Source organism: Oenanthe melanoleuca, chromosome 3, assembly GCF_029582105.1.
Source record: "Oenanthe melanoleuca isolate GR-GAL-2019-014 chromosome 3, OMel1.0, whole genome shotgun sequence".
Taxonomy (NCBI): Eukaryota; Metazoa; Chordata; class Aves; order Passeriformes; family Muscicapidae; genus Oenanthe; species Oenanthe melanoleuca.
The window spans coordinates 133,002-152,209 of NC_079336.1; the positions used below are offsets into that span (position 1 = coordinate 133,002).

General features: G+C 48.4%; 1 protein-coding gene across 2 annotated transcripts in view; it reads left to right on the forward strand.

Moving 5' to 3' along the window:
* The first annotated feature begins 5 nt into the window (after positions 1-5).
* IFT172 (intraflagellar transport 172) overlaps positions 6-19,208 on the forward strand; it is a 37,828-nt gene continuing 18,625 nt past the window's right edge. For both annotated transcript variants that reach the window (XM_056487269.1, XM_056487270.1), the window contains exons 1-23: positions 6-154; positions 476-619; positions 698-810; positions 1,268-1,307; positions 3,925-3,990; positions 4,369-4,448; positions 5,610-5,697; positions 6,513-6,727; positions 6,825-6,948; positions 8,191-8,286; positions 8,892-9,053; positions 10,738-10,791; positions 11,316-11,419; positions 12,044-12,129; positions 12,604-12,716; positions 14,035-14,202; positions 14,532-14,668; positions 15,522-15,629; positions 16,149-16,233; positions 16,527-16,619; positions 16,937-17,014; positions 17,396-17,644; positions 19,111-19,189. In XM_056487269.1, the coding sequence (XP_056343244.1) occupies positions 116-154; positions 476-619; positions 698-810; positions 1,268-1,307; positions 3,925-3,990; positions 4,369-4,448; positions 5,610-5,697; positions 6,513-6,727; positions 6,825-6,948; positions 8,191-8,286; positions 8,892-9,053; positions 10,738-10,791; positions 11,316-11,419; positions 12,044-12,129; positions 12,604-12,716; positions 14,035-14,202; positions 14,532-14,668; positions 15,522-15,629; positions 16,149-16,233; positions 16,527-16,619; positions 16,937-17,014; positions 17,396-17,644; positions 19,111-19,189 (2,521 nt within the window). In that variant the 5' untranslated portion in view covers positions 6-115. The remainder of the gene's footprint in view (positions 155-475; positions 620-697; positions 811-1,267; positions 1,308-3,924; positions 3,991-4,368; positions 4,449-5,609; positions 5,698-6,512; positions 6,728-6,824; positions 6,949-8,190; positions 8,287-8,891; positions 9,054-10,737; positions 10,792-11,315; positions 11,420-12,043; positions 12,130-12,603; positions 12,717-14,034; positions 14,203-14,531; positions 14,669-15,521; positions 15,630-16,148; positions 16,234-16,526; positions 16,620-16,936; positions 17,015-17,395; positions 17,645-19,110; positions 19,190-19,208) is intronic.

The following is a 19,208-nucleotide window of genomic DNA, read 5'->3' on the forward strand; positions in this document are numbered from 1 at the left end:
GGCGGGGCGAGGCGGGCGCCGTAGCGGCGGCGGCGGCAGCGGCGGAGCGGAGCGGAGCGGGCCCGTGGGACCATCCCGGCCCCGTGGGGTCATCCCGGGCCCGGCGTAGGGCGCGATGCAGCTGCGGCACGTGCGGACCCTGCTGGCCCCGCAGGTCCGGCCGGGCCGGGCTTGGGGGGATCGGGGCGCGGGGGAGCGGCTGGGCCGGGCCGGGTTGGGAGAGCGGCCCTGGCCGGTCTGGGGCGCGTAGCGGCGACGCTGAGGCTGTAGTGTGCCCAGCCTCTGAGCCGCGTGTGCCCGCTGGGGATTGCTGTGTGCCCGCTGGGGATTGCTGTGTGCCCCCTCTCCGAGCCGTGTGTGCCCGCTGGGGACTGCTGTGTGCCCGCTGGGGATTGCTGTATGCCCCGTCTCTGAGCCGTGTGTGCCCGCTGGGGATTGCTGTGTGCCCCCGTCTCCGAGCCGTGTGTGCCCGCAGGACGGGACGGCGCGGGTCACCTGCATGGCCTGGTCCGCCAGCAGTGCCCGTTTCGCCGTGTGCACGGCGGAGCGCGTGGTGCTGCTGTACGACGAGCAGGGCGAGCGGCGGGACAAGTTCTCCACCAAACCGGCGGACGCCAGGGTGAGCCGGGGCACGGGCACGGGGCGGGCGGCGCTGGGACACCCGGCCTTGCCGCGGTCACACCGGGCCTCTCTGCAGTACGGCAGGAAGAGCTACGTGGTCAAAGGCATGGCCTTCTCCCCGGACTCCACCAAACTGGCCATCGGGCAGACGGACAACATTGTCTACGTGTACAGGATCGGCGAGGAGTGGTGAGTGCGCGCTGGGGTCGGCGTGCTCCCTTCTGCCGTGGGCTCCCTTAGCCCTGGCACACACGGCAGTGCCCGTCGCCTGACTTGCAGGGAGTCCCATGGGGATGCATGGGCATGGGGAGCAGCAACTGGTTTCCTTATGGAGCCCGGGCTGTGCATGCAGCTAGCTGGAGCCTGTGTTTCCATCCTCCAGCTGTGGAGCCGTGGCACACACCTGCCCTGCTGCGGCCTCATTTGTTGGCAGAAGTTGTGCTAATGGCACTAAGAAAGGCAGTTCACCAGAATTTTGGAAGCTCAGGAGCTGGGGGTCGTTTTGATTTTTTCCTAAAGTTGTGATAGACTAGCAGCACACAAAACTTCAGAGGTCTGTGTTTGGCAATATCAAACCAGACTGCGTATAACCAGACCAGAATGTGTAGTGTTGCTGATAGTAATTTCTGTTTATATTTTTCTGCAGGGGTGACAAGAAGGTGATATGCAACAAGTTCATCCAAACGGTGAGACCCAGACTGCTGTTTGACTCCATTTTCTCTGGCATATGTAGGAAATGACAATGAGAGGTCTGCTCATGCTCGCTGGTATACTTGGCCAAACTGTACTTGACCTTTAAAGACCCTGAGAGAATCTCTAAATTCTGAGGCACGTATTGCTCATCAAGCTTCAGAGGTGCCCTAGTGCCCGGATACAACAGAGTAAATTGTTGAACGATCAGTGCAATCACTTACAAAACTTTGGGGACTACTTTAGGCATCAGAGGACAGACTACTTAAAGAGAATTGAAAGGGAAAACTATGAGACACTCAGAGCCCAACTATTTTTCACATGTTTGCAACTCTAAACTCTAAGATGCCTTATTAAACAAAATGTAAAGTGTGCAGAGTTCAAACTGTGCGATTTCCACATGCTCAGTTGCCTCAGGTTTGTGATTTCTGTCAGGTTTGCTCCTTGGCCACCTTTGTGTTCTGCTGCTCTGGCTCTGCCAGCCTATGTCAGAGAGCAGTCTGCCCAGCAAGTGTTTGCCAAGGCTTACCCTGAGATCTGTCTGGGAAAGGCAGAGGTGTTACGAATTCATTGCACAGAAAGCCATCAGAGTGAGAAAATACAGTGCACTGACTACTTCTGCCTTTGGAGGCAAAAGTCCAGCAGATGCCTCAGGCTTTTCAGGCAAGTGCCATCACCCCATATTCTCTGTGTCACCAAGAAAGTTCTCTGCAGGGTAGGAGGAATCTTCCTTCATTCCAGATCCCCAGAAGATGTAGAAGAGCTGCTCCTGATGGAGTTGCTGGAGTCTGTGTGCCAGGCTTTCTCAGGCTGTGTCTCAGGTGAAGGGCAGCCTCAGCCTCTGGACTGAAAGCTTACATCTCAGAGTTGGGCCATGGCCACCACTGTGAGTGCTCTGACTGCTCCAGGGAGCCCAGGGAGTTCTGTGGCTCTGCAGGAAAGCTGCTGGTCAGCCTCTCTTTCTCTGTAGCTGAGCTGCTGCACTGAGTGGTTGTGAGAATAGAGTGTCATGGGGAGAAGAGAGCAACAGGGGCTTGGTGTCCATTTGTCTCTTTCCTGATCAGGGTGGCTGTCCCAGGTGTGGGCACCTTTAGCCTTCCTGGAGAGCTCTTTCCTTGTGTACTGCTTGCTGCCTGCCCCTCCAGTTGCCAGCCTGAGGGCCTGCTTGCCTCTCACAAGCTTAGATGCTGTGCATGGCACATGAACTGATTTTTGTATTTTTAATGTAGAAATTCTGTAATATTTTTCACTCATTCTCTCATTTTCCCATGCCTTTCCTACCATTTGTAACACAATAAATCCTTTCTTTTTTCTGGTGCTGTATGTCTGGAGTTTTACCACTGTGTCTGGCTTTCTCCTGTAACTAAATATTGTTTACAAATTTTTGAGATGTTCAGTCAGTATGAGAGATCAGTTGTTGATCTCCCTTTCTCTCTCCTGCCACTGGGCCCTCTTGGACTCAGTGATCACAGCGTGTGGTCACACTGGCAAGCCAAGCCTCCTGCTGAGGGCTGGGAGGACAAACAATGGGCACATCACTACTGTGTGAGGTTTGTTTCCAAGCTTTTCTTGTCTTAGCCTGGAAAACAAGAGTCTGACAGATAATGAGGGAAACACAAATTCCTGGGAAACAGGTGTAATGGAAATGGGTCTTGGTCATTGGTTGGACATTTAAATTATGAACAGTTTGGTTCCCTTTGGACATTTTGTTGTCTCATTGTAGCTGTGTTTGCTGGCATGAATGATCAGAGCAGGGATGGAAGATAGGATGAAGAAATGGGGGTGTGTATGTATCTTAAGCAGTCCCACATGCTTAAAACGGGAGAGAGAGACAGTGAGGCTGGTGCTGGAGGCACAGTGCCAAACACCAGCCTTCTCACTGCCTAGAGTTCTGCAGGGTAGATGTGAAGGGCTTTCATAAACTTTCTTGGCCCTATCTTACAGTTGTGTTTTGTGGTCAGCTGTATTCATTCTGACCCAACCTCAGATTTTGAGAATACCTTTGGTTTGGATTTAATGAGCCTGTTTCTGCCTGACCTACTTGGTAGCATCTAATAACCATCTTACATATCAATGAAAAAATATAGACTATTTTTTATCCATCAAATAAAGATCGAACAGACAAATATTCTCTTAGCTATTACAGAAGTTGTCACAGTGAAATGATTTTTTTATTGTATACTTGTTGCAAAAAACCTTTTAAAACAGCCATGATTTTGTGCATTCACCAATAGCATGTGGCAAGCCAAGCACCTGCTCTGTAATACTCTGGAAAGAGCTCCCAACTGAGCACATCTGTATAACTTTGTTGCCCTCCCATCATCCTCCTGAGCTCAATTACTTTGCCCCAGCTCACTGTTACCTAGTGTAGGCTTCAGCATGGAGTAAGTCCAGTATCTTCAGGTGCTTGTCCAGTTTCCTCAGCTTTGTCCAGCAAAGAACACTGGACAAAGTGTTTGTTTATCCAATATCTTCAGCTACAGTAAGGTCTGTCCAAATGCCTCGTCTCTCCTGCCTGAGTAGTGTCTGTTCATGAACTAATTTATGTGGCAATGGGGCAGGAAGCTGAGTAGGGTGGAGTTCTTACCTCTCTTTTTACCTCCTCCTTTGCAGAGTGCTGTGACCTGCTTATTGTGGCCAGCAGAGAATGTCATTGTCTTTGGTCTTGCTGAAGGAAAGGTAGAGAAACTTGTTATTTGCATGACTTTCTTTCCCTTGCTGGGTCTGCCAGGGTCTGCAAGTGGCTGGGCTGAGGGGTAAGAGCCATCACTGGGTGCCCCAGTGAGAGCAACAGAGGGATTGCACTGTGGACTTGAATTTTCTGGTTCCCAGTTAGTTCCTGGAGGTTCTGCTGGATCTTTTGGATCTTTCTCCAGACCTTTCTGGAAATGTGGAAATGTGACTCCAACTTCTCCACTTCTATAACTTACTGGAAGACAATGAGCTTCCTGAGATTTCTTTTCCTGGTAGTGAACTGGGAAACCTCTGGGAATGTCACACTGGGGGAGATGCACATTCTACAGACAAAAGCAGCACTGATCATTTTCTCTTTCTCAGGTTCGTTTAGCAAATACAAAGAACAACAAGTCTTCCACCATTTATGGGACAGATTCCTACGTGGTCTCACTGACTTCCAAGTGAGTATGGCATTGCTTTGGCCTGCCCTGCTTTGGCTCAGTCTCACACCTGCTGCTGGCTTGGCAGTGTGGGAGCTTGCCAGTGTCCTTTTGCTGTCACTTACTTGCCAAGATAATAACATACTGTGCTCTCCAGAAGGAATTCCTTCCCAAAATCTGGTACCTGGCTGTGCCACATGGGCAGTCTGGTTGTTCTTCAAACACAGCTGAGGGTGAATGTCTCCATGAGCTTACTTACATACATCCATGTATTTGAGTATGTGACTTTATGAGGGTTACATTTGTCAGCTTCATCTAACTAATAACTAACATTATTTGTGTTTAAGGGATAAGAAAAGTAAGAACATTCTGCCAGATAAAGCCTTTGACAAGGCTGTAATTAGGAAAATAACCATAAAGTGCAATTTAAAATGATTTTCATTAATAAGATTTCATTTTAACTACTTCAGTGTTCTTTACCTAAAAATTGAGATGTGTCATGGTCCTAGGAGTGGAATTTTCACTAAGTGCTGTCATTCTGGTGACAGATGCATGCCTTCTGGATTGCTACGGTGTTCATAGAATTTGTATTCTGTTCTTGAATCTTCTAATCTTCATTAAAAAGTGTTTTTCTGGGTACATGATTTTCAGCCTGTTTCTTCTTCTTTGCTCTCTTCTGCCTGCTTATGTCCAGAAGTACAAGACATCAATGCTATTAAAAATGGTCGTAGGCCTGGAGTTTTTGCCCAGATGTGTTTTGCCTACATTGTGTTTCTCTTAGAGATTCCCAGTATCATAATATACAGCCTGACTTCTGGGACAATTCCAGTGCAAGAGCTGTTTGATACACATTGCTGTAAGCACTTGTGAACAGAGTCATTATTCCACTGAAGATCACTTAGCTTCTGGGTTTTAGTACAGAAAATACAGGGATTTGTTTATTGTGACTTTACATGATGAAGACACTTAACTGGTCACTCTCCTTTCCACTCTGGGTTCTTTTGTCTGCTTTCTTTTTACAGACACTGGCACAGGTACTCAATATTTTTCTTGTCTTTGGGGAATGTTCATTTGATGAGGAACATCAGCCATGACCCTGGGAGTGGCTGCTGGGGCAGGGATGTGAGGATACAGGTGCAAGTTTTGCAGTAACATTGCATCATCCTGTGTGTTTTTCTGCAGTGTGTCGGGGCGGGGAATCCTGTCTGGCCATGCAGATGGAACCATAGTGCGCTTCTTCTTTGATGATGAGGGCTCAGGTGAATCACAGGTATCACAGATCCTTCTTCAGTGAGCAGCATCCTATTTGCACAGCCTGCTTCCCAGCTCCAGAACTCTGGAAAGGGATCAGGCTGTGGAGGGAGTGGAAGTCTGGAGAGGAGCTGCGGGCTGTGCTTGCTAGCAAAGGTTTTGGGAAGCATCAATGGAGGTAGAACAGTGACTAGGTGCTTTGGAATACACTGAGGGCAATGGTAAGGGGGGAATTCATGTTTTTGTGTATGAGGCATGAGGCTCTTCAGGTGTCTGGAAAGATCTGATGTTCAAGTGTCCAGGAGAACGATGCTCAAAGAGGTAGGATTCCATGGAGTGGCTACTGTTGTCTCCACACTAAGTAGTGTGTAGTTACCACAGCTAGTGTTGAATCTCAGCTCACATTTTGTCCTTGGACACCGAGCATCTCCTGATCCTCCCACTCCTCTGTACCAGGAGTCTCTGTGCTTCAGGCTGTGATGAAGGGGATGCTGTTCTCAGGTCTTGTGTCTCCAGCTGAAGTTTGAGCATGGATGCTCTCTGCCATGATATGATGAAAGTCCATCTATATTCTGCTGTGTTGGGAGTTCAGTCTCAGTCTAGTTAATGGTTACTGGTGTTAGAATTCTTCTCACACAGTTAAATGAATGTAATAGTGGATACATCTCTCAGTTCTGGTTTCTGTCTTCCTACAGACTAGGCAGGCAGACAAAGCTGCCCCCGTGAACTGGGCTTTACAGAAGGTTCCATACTGGTCCCACTGGGATAGCTGGCACAGAGGCCAGCTAGGAGTTGGGGCCATTCACGTGTTCAGGGTGTTCTTGTCTGTTGTAGGGTAAGTTGGCAGTGCATCCCTGTCCTCCTTATGCCCTCGCCTGGGCTTCCAACAGCATAGTGGCTGCAGGCTGTGACAAGAAGATTGTCGCTTATGGGAAGGAAGGCAGCGTGATTCAAACCTTTGACTACAGCCGGGACTCGTCAGAGAAGGAATTCACCACAGCAGCCACCAGTCCCAGTGGCCAGTCCATCGTTATTGGCAGCTATGACAGGTACCATGTACCTGGTGGAGAATTCTCCTCTTCCTAGTCCTTCCTTTGCCAGCCACGCACAGTTGTTAATGTCTCTCTTATCTCCTGTCTCTCCCAGGTTACGGGTGCTGAACTGGAGCCCACGCCGCAGTGCCTGGGAGGAAGGCAAGCCCAAAGAAATAGCTCACCTGTACACCATCACAGCTTTGGCGTGGAAGAGGGATGGCTCACGGATCTGTGCGGTTCGTATCGTCAGTCGGGAGGCCTGAGCCCTCAGACCCCACACCAGGGCTGTTTGTGCATGGGGGCAAAGCAGTGTGCTCAGGGAGCCCTGCACGTGGTCACACTGCTGTGGTCACTGTCACCAGGGCTGTTTGTGCATGGGGGCAAAGCAGTGTGCTCAGGGAGCCCTGCACGTGGTCACACTGCTGTGGTCACTGTCACCAGGGCTGTTTGTGCATGGGGGCAAAGCAGTGTGCTCAGGGAGCCCTGCACGTGGTCACACTGCTGTGGTCACTGTCACCAGGGCTGCTGGGCACATGCTGGGGCCAGGACCTTGCTTAGGGAGCTCGTGCTGCAGTCGGGTGTGCAGGTGAAGCTGTGGAACCTTGTGGCTGTTGGTATGGTGGCTCAGTGGTTGCAGCAGCCCTTCTCTTTTCTCAGAGGCATGGTGAGGTCAGCATGGCTTCTCCAGAGCAGTCCCAGGAGCCTTCTTTCCTCCTGGCACCTGTGAGAAGCAGCATACAAACTGACCTGTTAATTACACTCTGTTTTTCTGTGCTGAGTGTTTTCAGTTCAACATTCTCTTTCTTCTACCTTCAGCCATCAAGCCTTCATCTGCCTTTCTCTAAAGTCAGATAATTCTTTAAATCTCTTTAAATTATCTTTCTACATATTTTCTGTAGTAAGTTGACTAATTCAAAACGCTTAAATTATGTATTAAAGATGTTATTTGTGACTTTTCTTTAGTAATTTCTGTATATTTTTGTGTTCAACAATCAAGAATCCTTGATATTTTCAGACCAGAATTACTGAACATGTGAACAAATATTTTCAGAGAAGGGGAAGGGACTAAGGGATAGGAGATCAGTGGAAAGAATGGGAATGTTATATAAAAAAGGAAATAAAGGTGAAAGGATTCTTCCGGAAGGGAGGAGAGATTAGGAGGCTGGGAGAGGGAGAAGTGGGAAACTGAGAAGAATAATGGGAAAGATGAGGATAAAAGTGTTTTCTGCCTCCTCCATCCCAGATTCATGTCAGTATTTGGTAATCTTTGTTTTTCTGAGAATGGCTGCTTCTTTCTGTTGTCTAAAGAAAGTCAAAATAGGGCTGGTTCTCCTGCGTGCGGGTGGTTGAACCTTGTTTTCCAGAACAGCTGGGACTGGTGTGTTTGTGTCTGGCCTCTGATCCTCTTCATGTAAGCAGGTCTGGAATGTCTCTCCTTTACAGAGTTCACTGACCACACGATGTGTTCTTGTCCCCAGGGTACGTTGTGTGGAGGAGTTGAGCAGTTTGACTGCTGCCTTCGCAGAACCATTTACAAAAATAAATTTGAAATTACATATGTGGGACCAAGTCAGGTAAGAGAATATCTAATGAGGTATGAAATTCCTGATGCAAATAGGATGTTTACCAGAACTAGACATGTTTGGAGTTCTGCACCTATGGTTTTTTCATGTCAGTTTGTGGAGAAAAGCACAGGGGATGTGCCAGGGCCCGGGCTAAGGTTGGGTGGGAATTGGCTATGATAAAAGACCATGGAGTTAATTTCCTGCCTTGTGAGTTTCTGTGAGGAACCTCCATGTCAAGTGCAGACTTCTGAAGTGATTAATTTTCTGCAAATTTGCCTTGTTCAGAATGTGGCATTGGGGGTGAGCTGGGCACCCCTGTGCAGTCAGGGGAGAGAGTACAGGACTCTTCAAAGGAGGCTTATCCTTGGGGACCTGAGTGGGTCTCCAGTTAGGATAGTAACCTGTAAATGGCAAAAGCAAGAATCCCACATGTCTGCTACAGCTGTCACCCCATGTGAAAGGAATGGTAAGGTTTTTTAAAAAGGCAGAGGGAAATGATGTGAGGGGATGTCTAAATATCCTAGTATCATCTGTTGCCTCATCTTCCACGGGATGAGAAGTCTGCACTGTTACTCTGTGCATGACATCATATTGCTTTTTCTCACTTTCTCTAGGCCATCGTAAAGAACCTCTCAACAGGAACTCGACTTGTGTTGAAATCCCAGTATGGTTATGAGATTGATGAGGTGAAGATCTTGGGGAAGGACAGGTACCTGGTGGCCCATACCTCAGACACGTTACTGCTGGGTGACATCAGCTCCAACAAGCTCAGTGAGGTACTGGAAAATCAGTGGCATTTCTGCAGTAAAGTGCTAAACTTCATAACTCGGAGGATATGATTTCTGCATGGGAACAATACCTCGATTTTCAAAGAATCATAGAATAATTCAGGTTGGAAGAGGCCTTGGGAGGTCTCTTACCAAGCTTACTGCCCAAAGGAAGGTTGATATTAAATTCAGATGTTGTTGCCCACAATTTCTCTAGTCCTCTGTTCCAAAGCGTTACTGTACTCATGAAAGAAAGCCTTTTTCTTAAGTCTTCTTAGTATTTCAACTACTATTTTAGGACCCCTTTTCATCCTTCCACTCTGCATCTGCCAAAAAAAGCCTGCTATCACTGTATTAGAGGTTCCCTAAGCCTTCCCTTCTCCAGGCTGAAGAAGCCAAATCCCAAATTCCTCCTCTCTTCACAGTGTTAGTGCTTCACTCCCAACCATCTTGATGGCTGTGTGCTGAACTTGCTCCAGTTTATCAGTCTTTCTTGTACTGGGGGGCCCAAATCTGGATGTTTTGCATATGTATATTCCAGATGTGAATGTACAAATCTTCGTGTGTTTAAAAGAAACAAAATAAAAAGTCATCAGGAAACAATTCATGACTGCATCCCACAGCTTATGCCAGTGCCATTTCTGGTACCAGATAATTCATACAAAATTGTCCATCCCCTGAGCCTCACAGTGCCCTGAGTGCTGAGCCTGGAGGATGTGGGCAATAGGCTAATGTCTGATAAAAGCATTAAATAGGCTTCAAGGACATATTTGCTTTGTTCACAAAGATGTCACATATCTTTAATCAGACTGATGGTGGGCTAATCAATCTCTCTTGGAGCAGGAGCTCTGACTGGAGATTTGCACTGGAGAATGCTGATACTTGGTAATACAACTGAGAATTTGGCCAGAATGAAGCTCCTAGGGTTCTCTACATCTTACTGAGCAGAGTTTTTCTTTGGATTCCACAGCTATACTCACTTCTCAGAAAGAGCAAGGCTATGAGATGTCCATTTGCTCTCTTGCTGTTTCACTGGAGTTCCTTTGAGGCAGTAAGTTGGAGTTCATACTCCATGGGGGAAGAGGACTGCTGCAGCCTTGGCTTTCAGTTTTCTGCTTCTCTGGCCACTTGTCTGGTGTTACCACAGTAGCTATTGCATTATCCAGTGCTCTACTCAAATTTCCAATCAGTTGTTCCCCCACTGGCACTATGCTGATCAGCCATTGCTAATATGACCCTAAATAAAAAAGGGTTTCAGTTACATGTGGTGAGGAGATTCTGCTCCCACCAGTGGTAGCAGTGATTCTGTGCCTATGATTAACAAGGCATAGGAGCTGTTTGGGTGCTTTTTGTAATAAAGCTGGTCTGGGGAAGGTGGAGAAGGGCCTGTGAAGGATAGGATAGAGGGAGTACCCTGGTCACATAAAGGCCTCTTGTTCAGAAGGCAGTAATATTCTATACAAAGAGAGCTGGAGTCTGAGCTGAGCCAAAAGAAAGGAGAGGAATGTGTGGACTTTGCAAGCTGGGAATGACTGGAAAACAGTGTTGGCAGCTAAAGTGATGGAACACAATCTCTTGTGCAGTGTAAATCTTGCTGTCTGTTGTGGGAGCCGAAAGCTGGACAGTGCACCCCATCATCTGCAGGCTGGTCCTGGTCAGCCTGTCAGCCTCACCCTGTGCCATTGCTTTGCAGGTGGCCTGGAAGGGATCTGGGGGGAATGAGAAATTCTTCTTTGACAATGAGAACGTAAGTAGGATGGGACAGAATGCTCCCCTTGAATGGTATGTAAAGCTGTGTGTGCACCAGCAAGAAAAATGTCACCTGCATTTCTGGAGAACCCTGTTTCTCAGCAGTTTCCTGGATTTAGCCTCGTCATGCAGATCCCAATCTGCTTCTTCCCTGTACTTGCCTTTTGCACATGCCAGGTACAGAACAAACTCAGTGTATGGACTGACAAGTTATGTAAGTCATAACCCTGAAGGAGAGAGAAGCAATGAAAGAGCAATGGCCAGAGAGGTTGTTAGAGATACAGAATACAGCTGTCATGGGGAGAGCTTGACTCCTGCAGGACTGATAGTCCCACAGTTAAAATCCCCAGTCTTGAGGAAAAGCTGTCAATCACAACAACAAGATGAGAACTGCTCTTCAGTCATTCCAGAGTATTTAAATTTCAATTTGTCTGCAGCAGAGTTCTTTCCTCTACCCCTCACTGGCACGTGTGAGTGTTTCTGTCACTTTACTGTAAAAGTGGATTCCCCTCTCCCCATCAGGTCTGCATGATTTTTAATGCTGGAGAGCTGACACTAGTGGAATATGGAAGCAATGACATTCTGGGGTCTGTCCGCACAGAGTTTGTGAACCCTCATCTGGTCAGGTAATGGTTGCATCTGCCTGTGTAACCAGCACAGGTGTTTAGTAAAGTGAGCTCAGATACATAACTCTGGAAGTGTCCCACACTGTGGAATGCAGCCCCCAGACACCCACTTCTCAGAGTGACCAGTGATGGGTTTAGTTGCCAGGTTACTGGCTGTCAAGGTTTGGAAGCACAAGAGCCTCTTTTTCCTCTGCATGGTGCAGCCTGCCATGGCTGTTGCTGAGCAGGGACCTCCTGTGCATGTTCCCTGGTAACTCTGCATCCAGCTGGTCCTGGTGTAGCATCATTAGGGACTCAGTTACCAGCAGGACCTCCTCTGTCCCTCTAAAATTCTATACTCCACGCTGTGATTGAGGAGAAGGGAGGATCATGGGCTGCTCAGAGCAGTGTAACTGATGTGTTATTGGGAACCCCTTGCTCCAGAGGGGTAGCTTTGGTGGGGAGCCATGGATCAGAAAGGTTTGTTCCCACTTGAGGCAGCTATAGGTACTGGGTAAGTTTCGCAGGTCAGAGATGTGCTGGAGATGTGCTCAAGGAAACTGCAGGAAAGTCAGGGAGAGACTATGTGATTGAAATGTGAATTTGAGAGCAGTGAAGGTAACTGTCATTCCCTTCAAATCTAAGTGTCCGTATCAACGAGAGACAGCAGCGAGGCGTGGATGAGAACAAGAAACTGGCTTACCTGATAGACATCAAGACTGTAGCAACAGGTGACTGTAACCCTCCTTCCCCTCCCAGCCTTCCTCATTCCTTTTCATTTTTTGTGCCAGGCAGCACATCCCTGAAGGTCCTCTCTGCATTCCCTCTACCAAGCAGCAGATTCTTGAATTTCCCCTTTGCACTCCCTCTGCCTAGCAGCATCCACTGGACACCAGGCTGTGCTCCTTCTGACAGGATTCTGGACACAGCCTGGGTGTCTGTGACTGTGTCCTGGACCAGACTCTGTGCTGCCTGTCCTGCCCATGAGCTGTGCATGTCACAGACAGTTGCTGCTGCTGAGAAGGCATCAAAATAAAACATCAAAATAAATGTCACTGCTGTTTGCTGTTCATGTCACAGTGTCTTTGCTGAGGGCCTTGCCCTCAGTAGGTCCCAGGCATCTGACTCCCCTGGCACAGCTCTGAATGTTCAGCACTCTGAGGTACATCAGGTACTGACATTGTTTCCTTTATTTCCTTCCCTAGTGGACCTTGTTGGTGGCTACAACGCTGGCATGATCAGCCATGACAGCAAGATCGATTGGCTGGAGCTGAATGAAACAGGCCACAAACTGCTCTTCAGGGACAAGAAGATGAGGGTGAGGCAGGCACCTCAGGCAGGATGGTGTGTGTGGGGAGAGGTAGAGACAGACATGCCTGAATGGAGGGAGGGAGGGGAGAAACACATCTGAAATACTCCTGATTTTTTGCTTACTGCTCCTTTGAGGAAGATTGACCATGTGCAGATTGCATGAGCTGGTAGTGTTGCATTCTTGAGTCATAACTAATGCTGAACTTAGTTACTAGACATCTTCCTTCATCTCATCACACCTTAAAATGAAAATCATAGGTCCTTCTGAGGTACGTATGTCTGTGGTATTCAAAAAGTCAGTCAGGTGAAGCCCCAGTGCCTGGAAAAAGGAAAGCATTGTACCCATCTTTAAAAAGAGTAGGAAGGAGGACCCTGGAGCTACTGACCCGAAAGCCTCACCTCTGGGGCTTGGAAGATCATGGGGCAGCTCCCCCTAGAAGCAGAGCTGAGGCAGATGGGGAAGGGAAGGTAATTGAGGACCGCCAGGGCAGGTGACCGGGGCCAGCCAGCACAGCTTCACCAGCAGCGAGCCCTGCCTGACCAGCCCAGTGGCCTCTGGTGGAGACACTCCATCAGCAGCAGGGGAAGGGCAGTGGGTGTCATTTAGCTTTCACACAGTTCCCCACAACATCCTTCTCTTAGATTGGAGAGAGATGTGTTTGATGTGCACTGTTTGCTGGGTAAGAGCTGGGTGAACATCCACATCCAGAGGAAAGTGGTCAGTGGCTCAGTCCCAGTGGACATGAGGGACAAGTGAGTGGCCCTCAGGGGTCTATGTTGGGACTGTTATTTTATATCTTCATTAATGATGCAGGGATTGAGTAGACTCTCAGCAAGCTTGCAGATGGCACCAAGCTGAGGCTGGAATGACACACCTGAAGGACAGGGCCATCCAGAGGAACAAGCTCCAGAGCTGAGCCCCGGGAATCTCATGAGATGTAACAAGAGAGTTCTGCCCAGAATTGCAGAGGAAGGCCCTTCTTGGTCCCTTAGTTTCTAGTTCCCCTGAAGGACTTCAGAGCCCATTTTCGTGTTCCAGCTCTGCAGCTGAGAGGGAACTGAAGTAGCACGAGGCATATTCTGGTTTATAAATGTCTGTGCCAAACCATAAGGGAGGCAAGAGCGTGTGGCTTAGAATGCTGCAAGGGTTTAAAAAGCAATGTGTAAATAAGTATGAGATTTTAGGATGTGTGTCGTGGAAAAAGTCTGATTCCTGATGGGTAATGTCTGTTTACAAGAGGCCTGCTCAGGTATTCCTGTGATGTGTGTGAGCTAGCAGCCCAGCCACAAGTCCAGCTGAGCCTGTTCTCCTCTCCCACCTGCAGCTGCAGCTGTATGACATTGACAGCAGCACCAAGACGAGCATTCTGAACTATTGCTCCTACGTGCAGTGGGTCCCGGGCAGTGACGTGGTGGTTGCTCAGAACAGGAACAGTCTCTGCATTTGGTACAACATCGATGCTCCAGAGCGAGTCACCATGTTTCCTCTGAAGGTAAAGCTCTGCAGACTTTGATTGCCTCCTGCACTTTCTTTCTCTTCTTCCTCACGTGTGTGGCAGTAGCAAGGATGGTCTGGCAGGAGGAGGCCAGAAGGGAGCTGTTAGTTTCCTGTGAACAAAGTATGAGCTCATGTGTCACCTTTGGGGCCAGACATTCCTGGCAGAAGATGGAGCAAGGGGCTGCTTCATGGCTCAGTCTGCTCAGTGGGGGCTCATTCAGAAGAGCCATGACTGGCAGAGCTTTGCAGTGCTGCCCTCACATCCCTGGAACCCCACATCCCTCAGATGAACAGAGGAGTATTGACAGCTGGTGTTCTTTCTAGGGGGATATCGTAGGCTTGGAAAGGAGTGATGGAAAGACTGAGGTGATAGTATCTGAAGGGGTGAACACTGTGTCCTACACCCTGGATGAAGGCCTCATAGAGTTTGGAACTGCCATTGATGATGGGGATTATCACAGGTAAGTGCTGGATATGCCAGTGGGGATGGCAGGTAGCTCATACCATGTGCCAGGTACCTGGGAATCAGTGATGCATGAACTGCAGCTGCACAGCTTTCCAGAGGTGAACTTCAGGCTTTCAGCATGCTGTTGGTGCCAGGTCTGGCTGTAATGAGCATCAGAGTCCTTCAGGAGAGATTTTTCATCTTTTGCCTCTCTGCAGCTTTGTGTTTTCACACTCAGGGAGAGGCTGGCCAGTGTGGTCCCACAGACACCAGCAGGGCTTTCCTGAAGGTAGTTGTCAATTAATTGCAGTGAATAAGAGTGTCTCCAGAGAAACCAGGTGTGAAGTGGTGCTTGGGTGCTTCTACTGCTGCCCTTCCAGGGATGGTAGCAGTGTTACAGAAACATCCAGGAGCAGAGTTAAAATTGACTGCCTGAAGTGGTCACATGTCTTGGTTTGAAAGACAGATTTGCAACCCAAGACATCATGGCTGGGTACTGCTGACACTCTTAAGAGGACTTTTAAAAGTGACCAGGGAAGAAATCTTCATGTGTTCATAGCTCTGTTGTATCTTCAGAGACTTTCTCAGCAGGGACTTGTATCAGACAGAACACTTTAGATTTGTCCCTTGCTGCTACAGCCTTCTGCTGATCATGTGCCTCTGAGTACCTTAGCCCAGGTAGGAGTAACCTAGATCTCTGAATTTTCCCCTGCTCTGTCAGGCCCTGTGTTACTGTCTTCTTCAGAGCTGGGCACACCCAGCTGGCTTTGTTTGCAGTGCTGCTCTGGTTAAGAAGCTGCTGTCTCAGTCTGGGATTTTCTTCAGAGAGCTCTGTTGTCACTGAAGTCTGCAAATCTGTCTGTCTCAAGGGCTACTGCATTTTTGGAGACACTGGAAATGTCCACAGAGACTGAAGCCATGTGGAAGACCCTCAGCAGACTGGCTTTGGAAGCAAGACAGCTGCACATTGCAGAGAGGTACATCACATCTCCACAGCTTCATCATGCTGTTTGCAGGATCTCAGAAACCTCAGAAATCTCAGGGTGCAGCTAAAGAAGTGGCTCTGTGTGTGGTGTGAATATTCACTGTATTGGAGGCTTAGGTGTTCTCTACTCCATGCTACAACTTTGCCTTTTCATCCCAGTGGTGATGCCAGAGCCAGGGGTGGGCACACCTCTCTCTGCAGCACAGATTTTTGTAGATGGTAGCCCAAAGCTGTGTGTAGCAAGGACTCAGAGCTGGCAGACATGGACAAGCTTGAGGAATTGCTGAAGCCTGGGCAGGTGAAACATGAGCCTTGGCCATGCTCCTGGATTCCCCCATGGAGCAGGGCTAGAGGGCACATCTGAACAGAGGTCTTGGCAAAATCCTTCTCTTAAAGTAGAGCTACCCCACCTCTCCCATTCCTGAGCTGAGTTTGCTGCCCAGTTTCTTATTTATGGACCAAAAGTGAGAAACAAACCCTGGTTATCAACTAACTGCTTTGCATTTTCCAGGTGCTTTGCAGCTCTGGGAAACATGGCAAAGGCTCGATTTCTGCATGAAACCAATGTCATTGCTGACCAGGCAGCTCAGGAGCATGTAAGTCAAACTTTCCTGCTAAACATGTAAACACTGGCATGCACATTATCCTCTGTGCCCTTGCTCACCAGTGCCATGCTACAGACCAGTTCCTCATGCAGAAACTGCTGGCATTGTCTTCCATCCACAGCTGCCAAGTCCCTCTCAAGGCTGGCCATTTTAAACTGTCCTGGCTTGTCACTGCTATGATTCATTTCTGTAATGACCCAGCCTCCAACTGCAGTCCCCTCCATGTTCCATTCTGGAGGCTGTTCCTTCCCTCAGCAAACTGAGCTTGCTGCTGCTGTCTGCAGGGTGGGGATGGCACAGAGCATTACCTGGTGCGGGCCCGCTTGGCCATGCTGGACAAGAACTACAAGCTGGCAGAGATGATCTTCCTGGAGCAAGTGAGTGAAGGAATAAGGAGTGGAAAAGGTTCTGTGTTGTTTCTGGGCGGGGAGGTGTGTGCCCAGTGCTGTAAGAGGAGAGGAAGATGTTGCTTGTTCTAGGAGAAGAGTTTTCTCTTGTATTCCTTGTTCTGAGGTGTAGGATTCCTCTGAGATGCATGAAGGGTGTGAGGGAGGATGTGTACCCCAATAAAGGAGACAGTGCACTTTTCCAAGTGTTTTCTGCACATCTAACCCTGCCTGCTTTGAGAGCTTCATGGAAACGTGTCTGCTCCTAACCTGGAGCCTTGGGGTTGATGCTTTCCTTTCTGATACAGAACGCCACAGAGGAGGCCATGGACATGTACCAGGAGCTGCACATGTGGGATGAATGCATCGTGGTGGCCAAGGCCAAGGTACAGAGCATTGCTGCACTGGGCTATGGGCTGGTCTTGCTTGGTAAACCTTCTGGCTGGGACTCCATTCAGGGTCTGTGTTCTTTTCATCTGCCCTACCTTAGAGGGGCAGCCTTAGAACGGCTCCAGGTAGAACGGAAGGTTTCACTGGAGTGCATACAGACCTGGATGAATAGGGAGAAAAGCTGCTGAAATTGGTTTAGGCATATCTGTGGCTTGAAAAAAGAATGGGTAGTGCTGTGGTACACAAGGCTGGCATTGCAGTTTCTGGTAACTGGACAGCAAGAGGCCTGGTACTATGGCCAGGTGTTCAGATCCTGCAGGATGAGCTGGGCAGTATCTCCTCCTCGCCAGCTGAAGCAGTTCTGTGTTTCTCCACAGGGACACCCAATGCTGGAGAAGCTGTGTCGGGGTTACTACCAGTGGCTGCTGGATACCCAGCAGGAGGAGAAGGCTGGGGAGGTGCAGGAGGGCCAGGGTGACTACCTGGCAGCCATCAGCTTGTACCTGCGGGCAGGGCTGCCAGCCAAGGCGGCACGGCTGGCCCTGGGCAGGGACGAGCTGCTCACCAGTGCAGATGTCATCGACAGGATCTCCACGGCCCTGGTCAGAGGGGAGCTCTATGAACAGGTGAATGCTCTCCCACTGGGCTTCCAGTGGGGAATCAGGGCCCACCCATCCTCTGCACCTGTGGGGCACATGGGACTGAGCTGCAGGGTAGCAGAGGTCATTCTGTGTCGGCAAGTTTGCAGTTAACATTTAGGGGGAAATCCTCACTGTATCCATTGTACATGGTGAGGTCTAGAATTACTGTTGTTAATCTGGAAAAAGATCACATTTGATTGGCAACTTGTCTCCAGAATATAGAGTGTCAGTAACAGTTAAGGAGGCCCTTAGGAAGATGGGAATCAACAGGAACAGAATTGTGAATCAAACTGAAAAGTTGATATTGCTGTGGAAATGTCAGTGCTTCCTCATATCAGAATAAAATACAGCATAAGGATAGTCTAAATGGCAAAGTTAAGGAAGAAAAACAAAGGAGTTGAAGACTGTAGAGCCATGAATATCATAAGGAAGGGATGTGATTATTCTCTGTGTCCAATAGCACCAAAAATTGATAACTTACTGTTAGGTGACAGTTTTAAAATCAAAGATTATTTTTTCCACAGCACATACTCATGTTCATGTAAGAAAGCAGTGCTGAGTGTGCTCACTGCTCAGTGTCCTGGCCAGCAGAGGCCTCTGGCAGATGCTTAAGAAAGGAAAATAAAGAACAGGGCAGGCAAATACAGGGTGGCACTTCCCCTAGTGTGTTTTCATGGGGTCCAGCCTGTAACGTACCTGAACAGCTCTATGTCTGTGTTTAAGAGCTCCTGATAGATTTTACTTCCACGAGCTTGTCAAATTATTGCTTGAACCACACATAGATTTTGAGTTACAATTTTGGCTGTGACTTACCCAGTTGAGTTAGATGTTGTATGAAGAAAACAACTGCTTTTTGTTAACTTGTTTTATGTCTCCTTTATAAATTACATTTCTCTAGTCTCAATTTATCTTCAGCATTTTCAGGCCATTTCATTTTGACACAAGAAAACTTTGTACTTTTTCAAACCTGTCATCTTTCCTTAAGCTTTCAGTTGAAAGAGTAACTGGGGCTTCCAGCTACTGGATGTTGTTACCAAAAGTATAAATAGTCCAAAAATGATTAGACAAATCATGGAGGTAGAATCTGTCAAAATTCATTAAATATGATGATGTGAGGGAATCATGACAAACTCAGGCAGCTTCTACTGTGCAGGTTGTCAGAGATGGACAAATAGAGGAAAGGCTGGCATATACTTGCACTGTTATTACAGTTCTCTGGATTTGTGATCTTGACACCATTCAAATACTGAAGGGAATGAGCTTTTGGTCTTCTAGAATGGCTGTGCTGGGGTCAGTCAGCAGAGAGGACAGTGGTCTTGGCACATGCTGTCTTCCTAGAAGTTCCTTGTTTAGTTGGGAAGGCAGAGCTGGTGCAGGAGTGTGCATGGAGCTGGAGGGTATGGTGATGTGGGTTGATGGTGGCTCTGGAAACAGCTTGTATCTGTCTTTAGGCTGGAGACCTGTTCGAGAGGGTTGGGAACCCACGGAAGGCTCTGGAGTGCTATGCCAAGGGCAGTGCCTTCCTGAAAGGTACTGTGCTCAGTGTGCT